The sequence below is a fragment of the Narcine bancroftii genome, chromosome 11, assembly GCF_036971445.1.
Source record: "Narcine bancroftii isolate sNarBan1 chromosome 11, sNarBan1.hap1, whole genome shotgun sequence".
NCBI lineage: Eukaryota > Metazoa > Chordata > Chondrichthyes > Torpediniformes > Narcinidae > Narcine > Narcine bancroftii.
This window is the reverse complement of record NC_091479.1, coordinates 5,501,792-5,520,018: the sequence shown is the minus strand read 5'-3', so window position 1 is coordinate 5,520,018 and position 18,227 is coordinate 5,501,792. Positions and strand designations below refer to the sequence as shown.

The following is an 18,227-nucleotide window of genomic DNA, read 5'->3' as shown; positions in this document are numbered from 1 at the left end:
AGCACCAGAGCCTGGTGGAAATTATAAATGTTAAATTCTGTGCACAGTTTGAGAATTGCCTGATACCAGTGAAGTAAAAAGTGAATGATTGGACAGTGAAACAGAGAACTTTCCTGAATGTGTACACGTTACATTCAGGTGCGCTTAGAATTAGTAGGGGCTTAAGTTAATAGTAATAAGTTTAAGATTGATCCTGTTATTAAGTTTAAAGAAAATTAAAAGCAACTTTTGTTTAAGCAAGCATCGTCAGTGAATTTTTATTGCTGCTGTGTTTTAGAGTCGTAATACCTTTGATATGTGAATGTGTCTTCCACCACGAAGACTGACAAAATTGTCATTCAAATCTTCAGCAATTTAACATAACCCAATATTAATTTCATGTTCTCTTCCAAAGAACCTACCATTTTCCATTTTATACAATTCTAAAAACATTCACTATTTATATTTTAGACTAGTTTACTTTTGTAATCAATCTTCTCTTTATTTCTTGCTTGGCTGATTTTTGAAGTTCTCCCAATATACTATTTTCTTATTACTCATGGCAACTTTGTACACCTGAGATTTTCGTTTAATGCCTTCCTTTGTTTCCTTGGTTATCCAAGGCTAATCCCTGATCCTTACTGTCCTTGCGTTTAACAAGAATATGCTTTTGTTAAGCATTGTGAAAAATCTCTTTAAAAGTCTTCCACTGTTCCTCAAGTGTCCCACTATGGAGCCTGCATTCCCAGACTACTCCACCCTTATCCCATTGTAGTCTCTCCCTTGTTTAGGCCATGAAAATGAGAAATTCAGTCATACTGTGATCACTCTTTCAGAGAGGATCACCAACTGCAAGATAATTTACCTCTCATTTCACAGGACCAAATGTAAGATCGCATGCCCCTTGTAGATTCAATAATGTGCTGTTCAGTAAACCAATCACTCATGCATTCTATTGAACATGGCTTGAATTTTGGGAGGAATAAGTAAAATGTTTCTTTGATTTTAAAGCAGATATTTAAAAATTTGATTCTGGAGATGATTAATGGCACGTAACTTGTCTAATTCCAGTCTCCTGAAGTAGCTCTGAAGCCTGCATCTGTTCCTGTCTCTGCTTCCAAGCCAATCTTTCAGCCGGAGCAGGAAAAGCCTCCACATTTATACAGGTAAAGCCTTTGCATTCAACATTTCGTCAATGATAATACGGCTGAAATGTTCTTACTTTGGGATTCTGTCTTTCTTTTTGAAATGCCTGGAGAGTTTTCCACCTAAGTTTCATGAATATTTTAAAGATTAATAGATTCCTATCTTTATGGAAATGCTTGATAAAGCATGAATAAAACGTACTCTTCCAAAATCATTTTCAACAGCAATATTTACTATGATACCAAAAAAGATGGAGACCCTTTGAACCTTCATCATGTAGACCTATTTCATTATTGAATGCAAATTATAAGATTCTTGCTAAAATATTGGAGAATAGGACAACTAAATTATTAACTAATAAATATGGATCAGACAGGCTTTGTAAAAAAGAGACAATCAGCGGACAATGTGGCCAGATTAATTAGTATTATACATTTAGCACAAAAAAAATTAAGTGGTGTTGTTGCTTTAGATGCAGAAAAGGCCTTTGAATGATTGGAATGGGACTTTTTGTTTAAGCTTGGGTTTGGTCAAACTTTCATAAATTGGATTAAGGCATTATATAGTGATCCCAAAGCTAAAATAATAACTAATAGACAAATATCTGCTCCATTCCAACGGACAAGGTCAAGTAGACAAGGAAGTCCCTTATTTCCAGCTTTGTTTATACTAGCTATAAAGCCACTTGCAGAGGTGATTTGAAAATTAAGGGATTTAAAGTTGGTCAAGAAGAGCAAAAATTAGTTTATTTGCAGAAGGTGTTTTGATATATTTGACAGAACCTGAAACTTCCTTGAGAAGGTTGCATCTTAATTTGGAAGGATATGGTTTGTTTTCTGGTTATAAAATAAATTGTTACAAAAGTTAAATTATGCCCCTTACAAAAGGAGACTGTAGTCATTTTAAGTGGCCAAAAGATGGAATTAAATATTTAGGGATTTGTGTAGATAACAATCTAAAAATTATATATAAATTGAATTATTTGCTATTATTTAAAAATATTGAAGAGGAATTTTAAAAATGAATGATTCTACCAATAACGTTAGTAGCAAGAGTTAACTGTATTAAGATGAATATATTCACAAGAATATTATTACCACAAAAGTTTATATTGTCTAAGGTGCATTTGAATCAAAATTATCATGTACCTTTTTTCAAAGAACAATTGATTTTTAAATATTTGGTTTAATAAAGGAATTAAAAATATTGAAGATTGTTGTGAACAAGGTCATTTGATGTCATTTGAGCAATTAAGGAATAAATATGGAATAGCGAGTAAATCTCTTTTTGTTATTTTCAATTGAGAGGATATTTGAGGGAAAAGTTAGGTCCAGAGATGCAATTATCTGCTTGTAGTGAGGTAGAAGAAATACTAAGAAATTTACTCTGCAATGTATCTTTTATTGTAACAGGAACTATTAAACAAGGAATGCATCAATCTAGACAAAAATGGGAGTTAGATTTGCATATTACAATTAATGAGCAAAGATGGTCAGATTTCTGTTGAGTTAAATGACAAATTCTATTAATGTAAGATAAAGATTCGTTCAGTATAATTTTTTACATCAGTTATATTTAACGCCACAAAAATTGAATAGAATGAAATCAGATTTATTAGATTTTTTAGATGTGGTGAAGAGACAGGAATTTTCTTGTATTCAACAGTTATGCCTCAAGGTAAGACCTTTTAGGGTGGATTTTGGGGATTTTTTTAGAGCAAATTACAGGCATTGTATTTCCACAAAATCCAGATTTATTCTCATTGAATAAAGAAGGAACAAGACCCAAGTTGAAATTATCAATATATGAAATGAATTTAGTTAAAATATCATTAACTGTAGCAAGAAAATCTATTGCAGTGACTTGGAAATCAGATTCACATTTAGGTATGGGAAGATGGAATGCAGAAATGCAAAGCTGTCTCCCTTTAGAGAAAATCACATCTAATTTGAGAAATAAATATGGTATATTTTTTACGAATTTGGAGCCCATATATGCAAATTTTAGGTATAAATACATAGAAACGTTCTTCCAGCCTCGTTAGACCCGTGTCTACCTTCTTCCTTAAATTGATTGTATAAACTTTGTTTGAGTCCAATGTGTTGGAAAGCGATTCTCTGAGCAATCCAGGATGCTATCTTTCTTTCTTCTTATTTTATACAACTATATATATATTTTTAATTTTTTTTGGGGGGGGGTGAGGGGTTATAACCATCATGTAATGATTGAAATTTTCTTAAATTTAAATATTTATTGTTTTGTATAATGGTTTATTATATGTATGGAAAAAATGTAAATAAAATATTTTTAAAAAGAAATAAATTAACCAGTTCAAATGGAGTTTTCCTTCTCAGGCTAATTGTGACAATTCTGATCAAAGTTAATGCTGGCATCTGTATGGTTGTATTTGTGGTACTTGCACTTCGGCTGAGCACACAGCCTTGTAATTTAGTGATGGGATTATTCGGCCTCAGTGAATCGTCACTGTGTCGTTCATTAGCTGTCGCCACTCACTTGCAGGAACCCTGAACCTCAAGTGATAATTGCAGAAGAAACTCCACGAACCAACAACTACAGTGGGGATGAGGATGAGGAAGATTATCGGAAGCAGTTGTCATACTTCGGCCGCAGAAATGTCGATCTGAAGCCTGTAATACAGCCTCCTCCCAGCAGCTTCCCTGAACCACCCAAATCCTCAGAGTTTGCACTTCAGCCAAACTACACTGGATATCTGTCCAGGTAAGCACAAGCCAGACAAGTAGAGGTTAAAACCATTGTTGGATGCTATCAGATTTTCTCCATCTGGTCCTGTGATCTACAATTCTACTGACTGTAGATAGTTGGCATAGTTCTGAGCACCAAGTAAAGATTATGGATTGAGTTCTTCACTACTATTTCAGTAGTTTGACTGTGGAGATGTGCATCATTCATGTGTACTACTTTCACTGAGATTATTAGTGCGATCAGGACAATTGATTGGATGAATGATGACCTGCTTAGAACTGAGACGATCCAGAATCAATACACGTGCTTTGCAGCACTGAATTCCACTGCAGGATTTCCTGGTTTCTGTTGTATGTAGGTTATTTGAGGGAAAAATATGTGACTGATTTGAAAGCTTACAAAGGGTAAAAAATTTTTGTTCAGTCAATGAAAACAATGTCTTCTAGTTTAAAATATCTCAATGGAACTAAAATTCCTCATCTCTCAATGGCAACCTGAGCTGTGTTTGTCCTCCCCTGTAGAGAAAAGACAGTGCAAGTATAAGTTCAAATCCTTGAAAGAATCATCAAAATAAGGCAGGATGTTGATTCCAGTCTGATCAAACAATACTTTATCTTCAAAAATTGGGAATAAAAATACATGCCAGAGCTCTCAAGCTGAAGTCAGGTAACATGAATGATTAGAAACCCTGGCAGTAATTTTGGATTTTGGGTTTTACCAGGATCACTTAGCACCAGACCCCATTCCAGCCTTGGTTCCAATATGAACCAAAGATTCCAGGAGGTGAGATGAGGATGACTCCTTTTGGCAACATGCATTTGTTGTGTGGGGCATCAAGGGGTCCTATTAAAGCTAAAATCATGCAGGCATTGAAGGAAAACCTTTCCAATGGTTGGAAGCCTACCTTACAAAAATAAATGTGGCCATGGTTGGAGGTTGGCTATCCTGACCCTTGGGAATGGTGCCAGGGAAGGGGAAACCATTCACTGGTGGGAGTAATCCATAGGACAGCAAATCTATTTGTGGTATAGGCAATAAATCAAGAACTATCTGATGCATGGAAGAATGGAATGGTAGATGCTGTCAGGGAGGCTTTCTCTTGCACATTGATTGGGCGAATCAAGTTGGTCGAGGCAGTTTTGAGGAGTTCATAGAATACGTCTGACGGCTCTCCAGAACAGCATGTTGCTGAACCTACACATCATGGATGAGATGGTAAAATTAATGAACTTCTATTTAGGAATTCTCTTGGGCAGTGATCACAGTATGAATGATTTTTTAATTAAAATATTATGATCCAAAACTAGCATGTTCTGCAGAAACAAGGGAGACTACAACAGGATGAGGGAGAGGTTGGCTGATGTCGACTGTGAACACAAGACAGTTTGGTGGAAAAGTTCAGGGATGGTGGAAAACTTTCAAAGAGATAGCAAAAGTATATTCCTGTTAAAATGAGGACAGGAAGGTGAGGAGAACTGTTGAAATGAAATTTAAACGTTCATGCGCACGAAGTTGACAAAAGCAGTGGCAAACTTGAAGATTGGAAAAACTTTAAAAAGCCACAAAGAACCACTTGGCAAGCAATAAAGGGAACAAAATATAGCAGATAGAACATCGCCAATCAGGTTAAGTCTGCTTTGAGGCAGGTGATCCACCCAAACCAAACCTGAACAGTTCCAGGTAGGAAAATCTCTGACAGCCTTGCATTGCTCAGAGATACCATTGCCTCCATGCAGGACAGTGGAGTGGACACCTGCCTGGACAGCTTGATGGACATGCTTTCCAAAATGGGCTTTGGAGAGGGAATCTGTCATTAGATTAAACTGCTCAACATGGACATCTGTCGGGCAGTTGAAATCAATGGGAGGGAAACATAGTGTCCCCATCAAGTCTGGAGTCAGGCAAGGTTGTCTGTTGTCGTGTACTGCACAGAACCCTTTGCCAAATCCATTAGGAACGACAAGGGCATAAGAGTAGTGATATTGCCAGGCAGTGGAGACGCTCAGGTCAAGGCCTCCCTATACATGAACGATGTCACTGTCTTCTGTTCGAACACACGACTGGTCGGTCCGCAGTCTAATCAGCATCGGGCACCGGGGTAAACTGGAAGAAGAGTGAGGCAATGTTCTTTGGTGACCGGTGCGTCCGGTCCGCTATTCACTTCACAATCATATTTGACTACCTGAAGGTGTTGAGGATCTGCTTTAGAGGGACTGAGGCGTGCAACAAGAATTGGTCGGAGTGAATTGAAAAGGTCCACCAGAAATTGGGTCTTTGGCTTGACACTCCCCTCAATAGGGAAGAACCTGGTCATAAGGTGCTCTTTGAACTGCTATTCATGGTGCAGGTGTGGCTCATCTCCCCGTACCTCTGCCCTGGAGTTAACCAGAGCAGTCTTCTGGTTGAGATGGGGATCCAAAATGTCAACAAGCTGCCAGACAATGTGGACAAGAGCGTACCCAATGTGGCCTTCATTCTGATGAGCACTTTGTTTATGACTGTAAAAACACAACGCTGAGAAGGTCAGCAGGACAAGTGGTGTACTTTATACGGCCAAGTTACATAACTAATGTTTTGGGCTTTTCATCAAGGAATGAGCAAAATATAGGTAGGCACCTGAATAAACTGGTCAGGAAGAAGGGGTAGGGGGAGGAGCACAGCCTCACGGGCAGGAGGTAATAGGTGGATAAGGAAGGGAGGCATGCCAGTAAACAGGGAGAAAAGGAGGGCTCTGTTTTCATTCCATTCACTGAGCCATCCTACTTTAGCCACATCCATCTATCGCTGGTCAGCACGGAACGTTCTGCAGGCGCTGAGGGATGATGAATATCAAGGGTGATGCCCTGAACAGACAGTCCAGGTCATCTGTCGCTGGTCAGCACGGAACGTTCTGCAGGCGCTGAGGGATGATGAATATCAAGGGTGATGCCCTGAACAGACAGTCCAGGTCATCTGTCGCTGGTCAGCACGGAACGTTCTGCAGGCGCTGAGGGATGATGAATATCAAGGGTGATGCCCTGAACAGGCAGTCCAGGTCATCTGTCGCTGGTCAGCACGGAACGTTCTGCAGGCGCTGAGGGATGATGAATATCAAGGGTGATGCCCTGAACAGACAGTCCAGGTCATCTGGTGGAAGGACCTCTGCCACTGCTCACTAACAAGCAGCAGAACGTGGCTTGGCTGACACTGAATGGAACTCTTGGTCAGATCCTTTTGCAAGACAGAAATCAGACCATAGCACATAGACATAGGAGCAGAAATAGACCATTCAAGCCATTGAGCCTGCCCCACCATGAACTGATCCATTCTCCCACTCAGTCCCACTGCCTGGCCTTCTCCGCATTACCTTTGCTGCCCTGGCTAATCAAGAACCTATCAATCTCTCTCTCTTTACACCCGATGGCTTTGTTAAAGTATATCATGTTTGTCACATTTTTAACCTATCATTACATAAGAAGGAACTTTGGGTCCAGCCCGAGAGCTGTCAAATGTTCCTCATATGATAACCCTTTCATTCCAGGAATCATCCTGGTGAACCTGCTTTGCCAGCACATCCTTTCTTAAGTGAGGAGTCCAAAACTATTGTTCACAATACTCCAGGTGAGGTCTCACCAGTGACTTATAAAGCCACATCACATCCCTGCTTTTGTATTCTATTTCTCTTGAAATGAAAGCCAGCATTGCATTTGCCCCCTTCACCACCGACTCAACCTGCAAGTTTATCTTCACTCACTCACAATGTACGTTGTCCCTGGGTTTGCTGCGGTGGAGGGGAGACAGTCACCTACCTCTTTGCAAGATGCAGATTGGCGAAGAGTGTGTGGATAAGAATGCAAAGTCCTCGTTACAATTCATCCCCGTCAGCAGAGTGACAGAGGACTCGGATTTTTTTGGGAACTCGTGAAGTGTCAGACATCCAGAACTGTGGAAGGTCATCTGCTCAGTGAAAGAGGCCCGAAACCTGTGGGTCTTTCAGAATTCTGCCGACTGGCATATTCCAGGCTGCAGGAGTATGTGCTGAGGGACACATTGAGGCTTGGCACAGCCAATGTGCGGGTGATGTGGGGAAGGTCTAGAGTCCTCCCATTAATGGGCTGAGGGGACATCTCAAACAGGGAGTAATGACAAGGTGCCACAGTGGTGGTGATGTTGCTAAATGGAAAACTAATATGACAACAAGAAGGTGAAATGACTGAAAGGTTTTTTTTGGTAAATAACTTTCTGAATAAAGTTTCTTTTGGGTGGAAGGGAAAGAATGAATGAATCTTTTGGTTCATTAACAAATGAATCTCCAACAGGTTAATGCCCATTCCCAGTCCATTCACTCACCATGCCAATAGTCTGGCATTTCTTTGAAGATTAGAGCTTTCATCATCAGAAAGCTTCTCTTTCACTTTAAATTAGTTAGGCTTTAAATTAGCAATGTTTGGAGAACAGCTGCATCTTCGGCAGTGAAAACTTCTACGTTGTTAAATGTTGCAGGCAGAACAGTCGGTGTGTGTATTTATTGCTGTTCTCCCTCTTGATTTGTTTATCCTGTTGGCTTGTGCACCAGTAAAAAGCTGAAAAGGAACGTGAAGTGATCCATTGGCACCACTCACCTTTTGCCTTGTGTGAATTGGAATTTTGCTTGGTCCCATTTGCACTTGAAGGGATAAAGCACAAAGTTCCTTATTATGTAATGATAGGTTAAAAATGTGACAAACATGATATACTTTAACAAAGCCGTTATAGACAGTCATTGAAAATGTGAATGTTTTTTATCCTGTGCATGCAGTCTCTTTCACCTGCTGCACTAAAGACGATTGATTTACACACTGAATTTTGAGAAGTTTTCTTAGTCCAGACAACAATGTTTTAAACGTGTTTGGATGTCGCAAGTTACATGGAGTTCAAGCTCCTAATATAATGGAGATGATGCTACTGGAAATTTACACTTTTGTGTTATCCCTAATCAGTTCTTCTTTGGCTTGGTTTCGCGGACGAAGATTAATGGAGGGGTAATGTCCACGTCAGCTGCAGGCTCGTTTGTGGCGGACAAGTCCGATGCGGGACAGGCAGACACGGTTGCAGCGGTTGCAAGGGAAAATTGGTGGGTTGGGGTTGGGTGTTGGGTTTTTCCTCCTTTGTCTTTTGTCAGTGAGGTGGGCTCAGCGGTCTTCTTCAAAGGAGGTTGCTGCCCGCCAAACTGTGAGGCGCCAAGATGCACGGTTTGAGGCGAGATCAGCCCACTGGCGGTGGTCAATGTGGCAGGCACCAAGAGATTTCTTTAGGCAGTCCTTGTACCTCTTCTTTGGTGCACCTCTGTCTCGGTGGCACTTTTCCAAATGCTTCATTGAGGGCATTTTATGCAGGCCATGGCTATTTTAAATAAATTTATCACTGTTCTGTTGCACATTAAATAAACTGCATCGTCTTGCTGGATTTGGGAATGGGCTTGTTTTTGATGGCGGCACACATCATTTAGTTTCTAATGTTCTAATGCAGTGACGTACTTGTCTAAGAGATGTATCATTTACAGGAACACACCAGCAGACTTTGATCATGTGATCAAACCCAGCAATACTGAGAAGCGATATGATTCTGTATCCCAGCTGCCAGGGCTTCAGGCACGTCATGGACCTCCTCAGCAGAGTTTGAACTCTTCAGTGCATCCCAAGGTGTCTCCATCTGAAGGTAGGGTCGTTGTCCACAAATGTCTTCAATGTGTTCCGTCCGTGCTCCAAAATACCAATGATCACAGCTGGTTGACAGAATGTGGACTTTTACTTTCTCTCCGAAACACAAACTGTAACTTGACAGTTGAAATTATAAACCCACAATTGATCCTTCTGTTGGTTTATGTTAAATGCACAGGGCAGTGCAAACTTGGTTCTTGATATTCCAAATGACTTCAAGGCCAGTTAAGTGAGGTTTTTAATCCCCATCCCCAAATACAAATGAACTATAATGGTGAGAATACTTGAGCAGTGTTTGATTCGCTGTAAAAGCACCGAACAACCAGGTTGTGGTGTGCCTGCATAAATAGAAGGTCTGCCAAGGATCCACAATGCAATTTTGGTGTTGAACCAATGTTGGAATGTGGACATAGGCTTGGAAAGGCAGCTCTTCCAGCGGTGTCTCTTCCTCTTGCAATCTTTTCAGAAATCTATACTTTCACCTCCACCTTCTGCCTTCTATCTCCAAGCCAGATTTGCATCCATTTTTCAAGCTTGCCTTGGATCCCTTGTGCTTTAACCTTCTGGACCAGCCTGTCATGTGGAACCTTGTCAAATGGCTTCAGATAATGCCTACTTCCCAGCCTTCATCACACTATGTTCTCAAAAGAACTCAATTAAATTAGTGAGACAGGATTTCCCTGCACAAAACCATGCTGGTTCTTTCGAATTAGACCCTGCTTTTCCAAATTTACACAAATCCTATCCCTTTGGATCTGCTCCAATCATTAACCTAACATTTGTAAGATTCACTGGCTTGAAGTGACCTCCTTAAATGAACATTAGCTATCCCCCAGTCTTCTGCTACATTAACCTGTGACTAATGAAGAATCAAAAATATCTGTCAGGGCACCAGAAATCTTCCTTTCCATAATAACATGGGATAAATCTCCTCCATGGGATTTGTACATCATGATGTATCCCATGACATCTCACATTTCCATCTTCTTAATACTGAGCTGCTTCACATTCTCCACATATTTTTCCTTAGATTTAGTAACTTCCATGGTGAATACAGATGAGAAGTGTTCATTCAGACCTCATGCACATTGGTTGGCTTCACATCTAGATTACCTTTTTGGTTTTAAGGGTACCTGCTCTTTTGGTGTCCATACTCCTGCTCCTGATGTTTTTGGATTCTCTTGTCGTGCCGACCTATATAAACCTATTCAACAATAAACCTTCCCTACCTCACACCCTTAACTCTCTATTTTTCCAGCATCAACGTGCCTCTCTAGGGGTCAAAACAATAGTGACATAACGAGTATAGATGAGAAATTGCCACAAGACTTTGACAAAAGTTGGACTTGAGTTCATTCACCACAAGGTGCCAGTGTCTGCAGGGAATGTCAGTGATTAAGTGTCTGTGAGATGGTTTAATAATCAAGTTGTTTGGTGAATTTAGCTGTACAGGTACATTTGAGGAACACTCACATCAGTGAGCTACTTGAACTGCTGGCTTTGTAACCCATAGAGAGAGGGAAAGAGTTACGTGTCATTTTGGAAAGACAAATTTAAATAGGTCATATGCATTGAATGGTAGACAATTGAGGAGTGCAGAGCAACAAAGGGATTTAGGAGTTATGGTAAATAGTACCCTCAAGGCTGATACTCAGGTAGATGTTGTGGTGAAGAAGGCATTTGGAATGTTGGCCTTCATGAATTCAAGAGTAGGGAGGTTATGATGAAATTGTACAAGGCATTGGTGAGGCCAAATTTGGAGTACTGTGTACAGTTTTGGTCACCAAATTATAGGAAAGATATAAACAAAATAGAGAGAGTGCAGAGAAGGTTCACGAGAATGTTGACAGGATTTCAGGGTCTGAGTTACAGGGAAAGGTTGTGCAGACTGGGGCTTTTTTCTCTGGAGCGTAGAAGATTGAGAGGGGACTTGATCGAGGTGTTTAAGATTTTAAAAGGGACAGACGGAGTCAATGTGGATAGGCTTTTTCAGTTAAGAAAGGGGGAGATTCAAACTAGAGGACATGGTTTAAGAATGAAGGGGGAAAATTATAAGGGGAACATGAGGGGAAATTTCTTTACGCAGAGGGTGGTGGGGATGTGGAATGAGCTTCCGGCAGACGTGGTCGAGGCGGGATCATTGGTTACATTTAAGGAAAGACTGGATCGTTACATGGATAGGAGGGGACTAGAGGGGTATGGACCGGGTGCTGGTCAGTGGGACTAGGAGGGTGGGGATTTGTTACGGCATGGACTAGTAGGGCCGAACTGGCCTGTTCTGTGGTGTAAGTGGTTATATGGTTATATGATGGGCTCAATGGTCTCCTGTATGTTATCATTTTGACTCTACAGGAGCTACTGTACATTAAGCTTTTTTTGTTCTTTCTAGTGAGCTCAATGCACCAGGATATACCCATTGTTCGACAATTGAAGCCAGAAGCACCTCAAAGCAAACCCCAGGCTTTGAGGCCATCTGCTCGAGAGGAAAGTGTTCATTCAAATTTTTATCTTCAGAAGAATTTCCCTGTTTCAGAAAGAGCTCCTGTGAATGGAATGGAGCAGCCCCAGAAACAAGCCGCCACAGCATATAACCGCTTCACCCCAAAGCCATACACAAGTGCTGCACGTCCTTTTGAACGCAAATTTGAGAGTCCAAAATTTGATCATAACCTCCTGCCAAGCGAACCTCAGCTCCAACCCAAAGCTGAATCACTAGTGAAAGCGCAGAACTCTCCACAGCCAGTAGATTTCGACAGTGGCACCGACACATTCCCCAGGTCATCAGACCACAGATTTAAATATCAACCAAATAACATCCATTCTATGCCTAAAGCTGTCCCTGTAAGGTAAGTGGTCTCAGTTCACAGGAGCAATTGAATGAGCTGTGTTTGAAAATCTTTTGACAAAACTGCAAGAACTTTTGTTCCAGTGCCCATGTCCAAGTCTCGGGTTGTTCGGTGGACTCATGACCTACACAAACAACATTTTTCTTTGACATGGTTGGGACCCCTCTATTTTCTGCCCATCTATGTATCTGTAAATGTATCTTCTTCCTCCACTGACACTATATTCCAGGGACCTCTCACTCTCTCTGGAAACAAAAAAACTTACGTGGCACATCTCCTTTCCACGACCTCCCTCTGACCTTTGTTCCAGGGAGAATACAGATGAACTGTGTTCCTCTCATCAGTCTGTCACACAAAATGAGTGCTGGCTTTCATTTATTAATGCACAGCTATCCAGATGCCCATAAATACTATACTATGTTCTTCACTCAGTTTCCCCACCATCATTGCTGACTTGCCTGTCTAATTTGTTATATTATTATCTCTTTTTCATGAGGCTGATGAGGACTTGAAAAAGATGCATGAAACCTGCTCTGTCCCAACCCTACACTCAGTGAGCAATGACAAAGGAAAACAAAATCTGCACCCACAAGTTGTGTCATACTTTGGTGAAGCCAAATTTGGAGCAGTGTGCAATTTTGGTCACCTGCACACAGGAAATGCCTCAATAAGATGGAGGGCCGAGAGAATTTATCAGGATGTGGCTGGGACTTAATGAGATGAGTTGTAGGGAAAGTTGAAGACGGAAGGACTTTATTCTCTGGAGTGTCAGGGAATTGAGGAGGCATTTGATGGAGGTATTCAAGTTAATGAGGGATATGCCTGGATAAGTTCAAACAGGCTTTTTCCACTGAGGTTGGGTGAGACAGGAAGTTGAGGACATGGGCTGAGGGTAAAACGGTTAAGGGGAACATTAGGTGGAACTTCACTCAGAGGGTGGAATAAAGCTGCCAGTGAAGGAAGTGGATGCAGGTTTGGTCTTGACATTTAAAAGAAGATTGGATTTGTCCATGAATGGAGGGCTACAGTCTGGATGCATGCAGTCTAAATAGTTTGGTATGGACTCGATGGGCCGAAGGTCCTGTTCATGCTCCATGGTTCAAAATGCACAAAAGTGTACATGTTGAAATTCTTTCGGTCCTGCAGTGAAAGAATCGGTTCAAGTTTCAGGTCGGTGATGTCACCTGCCTGCTGAATAGTGGACGTGTCTGTTGTAACTGATCTCTGTACAGCTGCAGAGCTGACTGACACCCTCTTTCAGTCCCAGTGCATTGGTCGATGACGACGAAGACGACGGACACACCGTGGTTGCAACAGCTCGTGGAATTTTTGACTGCAACGGCGGTGTGCTGAGTTCTGTGGAGACTGGTGTGAACATAATCATTCCAAAGGGCGCCATTGCTGAGGGAGTGGAACAGGAAATCTACTTCAAGGTCTGCAGGGATAACAGCATCCTCCCTCCTCTGGACAAGGAGAAAGGTTTGGGCCCACTTCTGTCCCCAAAATGGTTAACAGCTTTGTGCTGTTTTGAACAATTTGAAATAACTCAGCAGTTTCCTAACAATTCCTGTCCTATCACTATCTTCAGAGCGCTTGACAGACTTAAATTTATATTTAGACTAACAGCATGGTAACTGGCCATTTCAGCCCACAAGCCTATGCTGGCCAGTTACACCCAATTGACCCACAACCCCCGAAACGTTTTGAATGGTGGGAGAAAACCAGAGCATCCCGGGGAAAACCCTCTCAGACGCGGGAAGAGCCTACAAACTCTTTATCGACAGTGCGGGATTTAAACCCGGCTCACTGGCTCTGTCACAGCGTTGCATTAACCCTGCCACCCCATTTGTTGAGATTTCTCCATGCAAATAGGAGGCAGTCAATAGCAATGGCTGGTGTTGCAACGATCAAAGTCCAGTGGGATTTCCACCTATAGGGCAGCACTTTCTTTTCACTACAACTTTCCATGTTGTGGGAGAGATGCTGGGCGAGGGAGAAAGTCCTGGAGCACACCTTGAGTAATGCATGCACCTAAACTGGGGTATGGTCTCTGGTGTATCCCATGCTCTCGGCCAAGTCATTGGCATGCGATGCGAATCGAAGGGCTGAAGAGTGAAGACGGTGGGCAACTCAAGAAGGAACTAAGATGGCCCATCCGCTCGGCATTTCCAACTGAACGTCGTTGCAGATGTGTGACAGCTTCAGCTATGTGACAGTTACGACAGCTCCCTCTCCCCCTCCCGCTTCCCCCTCCCCGCCTCCCGCTCCGTCTACTCCCTGATGTGGATGGCCTCACTCTTATTCACTCTCTTTTGGATAGGGACCCTGTGCTCTCCATTACAACTGTGTTAATTGTCCTTTTTATTCTCTTCAGGTGAAACACTACTGAGCCCGCTGGTAATGTGTGGACCTCATGGCCTGAAGTTCCTGAAGCCTGTGGAACTGCGGCTGCCTCATTGCGCATCTATGACTCCAGATGGTTGGTCTTTTGCTCTAAAATCCTCTGACTCTTCGTCGGGTATGCTTCCCTCTCTTTATCTCCTACCATTGTGTCCTCTCCTTCACTCTCTCTCCTCTCACCTTCTCCTTTCATTCACTCGTATACACACAGGCAGACACAATTAAAAAATAATTCCTGACACTGAAGCCACGTAAAGCAGACAAAACCTGTTCAAAATTAGAAGAATGAGAGGTGATCTCATCAAAACGTACAACATTCAGCAAGTTCTTTACAGAGCGGAACAAAATGGGAAAGTCTGCAGACGCTGTGATTGGTGCAATACAAAAAAATACTGGAGACACTCAGCAGATGACGCAGTCAGTGTCTGTGGAAGCCGAATCGATGCAGGATTGTCATTTCCTTGGGTATGATGTCTTGAATTGGGATTACAGTTATTCAGGAATAAGCAGGAAATGTCTTCACCAGAGGGAAATGCATGTTTTGTATTTGGGTGTAGAATGATAGAGAACAGGTAGGTCCTTGAGCCCACAATATCTGTTCCTGATTTCAGCTAATCTTGTCTGCACACAGATCTGTTTGTTCATGTGCCTGCCTGAAAACCGTGGTAAAGCGGCCATTGTGTCTGCATCCGCCACCTTTTTTGGCAGCAAAGTCCAGGCCCCTACCACTGTGTGAAATATTACAAGCTCCTGTTTTAGTAAAATGGGATTATCATTGTAAGGGATAGTATAGATAGGAAGGACTATATGGTCACTGTTAACATTGCACACAAACACAGCGCAAGTCACAGCCCAGCTACATTCGACACATTGGAAGAACTGATGGAAGGTTTGTCGTAGTCTGTTCCAGATTCAAAACTTTGTAAAGACGCTGTGATTTTGCAATGGGAGAACCATTCTGACTGCTGGAGAGAAAACTGCTTTTTGAAGTTGTGGCTCTTGTGAACAGCCATTTTTATGGAATTCGGAGCAAAGCTGAATCTGTGAAAGACTGGGGCTTTTCAGTGAATTGACCTGTGCCAGGAGGGTCTTTCTGGGAAGCAAAGGGCTTCATTTTGATTGTGACTTAACAGTGAAGGTAACTCTGGTGCCAGGGTCTCGGAGGCCGCCCACTTAGAGTTTTGCCTACAAAAGGAACATGGGTGTTATGATCACAGATCATGTGGATGGAGCGCGCGTGCACACACACCCACACCATACACACATCACACACACCCACACCACACATACACACACACACCACCCACACACACCACATACATCCACACACCACCACACACACTCCACAGACAGACCCACACCACACACGCACCCACACCACACATCACACACACCCACACACATCCACTCCACACACACAAACACCACACACACACACAATACACGCTCACTACACACACACCCACACACCATGCAAACACACCATACACCCACACCACACTACATACCCATACCACACCCACATACATACACCCACACACACACCCATCCACACACACCATGTGCACACACACCCCCACACATCCACACACCACCCACACACATACACACCTGCAATCCACACACAAACCCATGCACCAAACACACACAAACCCACGCACCAAACACACACAAACCCACGCACCAAGCACACACACACCACACACATACACCCACACCCACACACCATACACCCACACAACACACACATATACACACCACACACACATACATACACACACCACACACACACCCATCCACACACCACACCCATGCACACACCATGCACACCACATACATACACCACACACACACATACACACCCACACCCATACACACACCCACACATACATATCCACACCATACACATACCACATACACACACTACACACACAAATACACACCCACACCACACACACACCCACACATACATACACACAACCACACACCACACCCACGCACACCACATACATACACCACACACACATACACACCCACACCACACACATACCCACATACCACACCCACGCACACACCACGCACAACACACACACCCCATACACACCACACATACACACCCACACCATACACACACCACACAAATACACACCATACACACACACCCATCCACACACCACACCCATGCACACACCATGCACAGCACATACATACACCACATACACACATACACCATACACACACCCTACACCCACACACCACACACACCCATACACACACCCGCACATACACATCCACACCATACGCATACCACATACACACACTACACACACAAATACACACCCACACCACACACACACATATACATACACACACCATATACACACACCCACATACATACACCCATGCACACCACACACACATACACACCCACACACCACACATTCACACCCACACCATACACACACCACACCACACACACATCCACACACGCACACACCCCCACACACCACATCCATGCACACACCACGCACACCACATACACATCCTACACCCACACACCACACACACCCATACACACACCCACACATACACATCGACACCATACAGTACCACATACACACACTACACACACAAATACACACCCACACATACATACACACACACCCACACACACATACATACACCCACACATACACATCCACACCATACTCATACACACCACACACGCACCCACACCACATCCACACACACACACCCCCACACACACCACACATACACTCCACACACCACCCACACACCCACATCACACATACACCACACCACATACATACACCACACACGCACCCACACCCACATACATACACCCACACTACACACCCATATCACACACACCACGCACACACATCCACACACACCCACACACATACACACCCGCAATCCACACACACTACACACAAACCCACGCACCAAGCACACACACACCCACACCATACACACACCACGCACATACACCCACACCACACAGACACAACACACCACACACATACACGTACATACACACACCACACCCACACACCATACACCCACACAACACACACATATACACACCACACACACACACATACACACACCATACCCATGCACACCACATACATACACCATACACACACCAATACACACCCTACACCCACACACCACACACACCCACACATACACATCCACACCATACACACCACATACACACACTACACACACAAATACACACCCACACCACACATACATACAAACACCACACACACACATACACACCAAACCACACCCACACCACACACACACCCACGTGCACCACATACATACACCACACACACATACACACCCACACCACACACTTACCAACATACCACACCCACGCACACACCACGCAAAACACACACACACCATACACACACCACAC

The 18,227-nt window shown here is 43.0% G+C and overlaps 1 protein-coding gene and 1 long non-coding RNA gene across 9 annotated transcripts in view; one reads left to right on the top strand and one right to left on the bottom strand.

Annotated features, from left to right (window-relative positions):
- tjp1a (tight junction protein 1a) overlaps positions 1-18,227 on the top strand; it is a 162,080-nt gene that overhangs the window by 131,551 nt on the left and 12,302 nt on the right. For 6 of the 7 annotated variants that reach the window (XM_069902365.1, XM_069902363.1, XM_069902368.1 and 3 more), the window contains 6 exons: positions 1,051-1,145; positions 3,646-3,864; positions 9,371-9,525; positions 11,917-12,373; positions 13,635-13,852; positions 14,748-14,891. In XM_069902365.1, coding sequence (XP_069758466.1) covers positions 1,051-1,145; positions 3,646-3,864; positions 9,371-9,525; positions 11,917-12,373; positions 13,635-13,852; positions 14,748-14,891 — 1,288 coding nt within the window. The remainder of the gene's footprint in view (positions 1-1,050; positions 1,146-3,645; positions 3,865-9,370; positions 9,526-11,916; positions 12,374-13,634; positions 13,853-14,747; positions 14,892-18,227) is intronic. The other variant, XM_069902364.1, reaches the window with a different exon arrangement.
- The window catches only part of LOC138745381 (uncharacterized), a 32,953-nt gene continuing 17,424 nt past the window's right edge, over positions 2,699-18,227 (bottom strand). Inside the window, exon 4 of one of the 2 annotated variants that reach the window (XR_011346230.1) lies at positions 2,699-4,364. This is a non-coding gene — a long non-coding RNA (uncharacterized lncRNA). Of the gene's footprint in view, positions 4,365-14,717; positions 15,959-18,227 lie in introns of those variants that run through there. The other variant, XR_011346229.1, reaches the window with a different exon arrangement.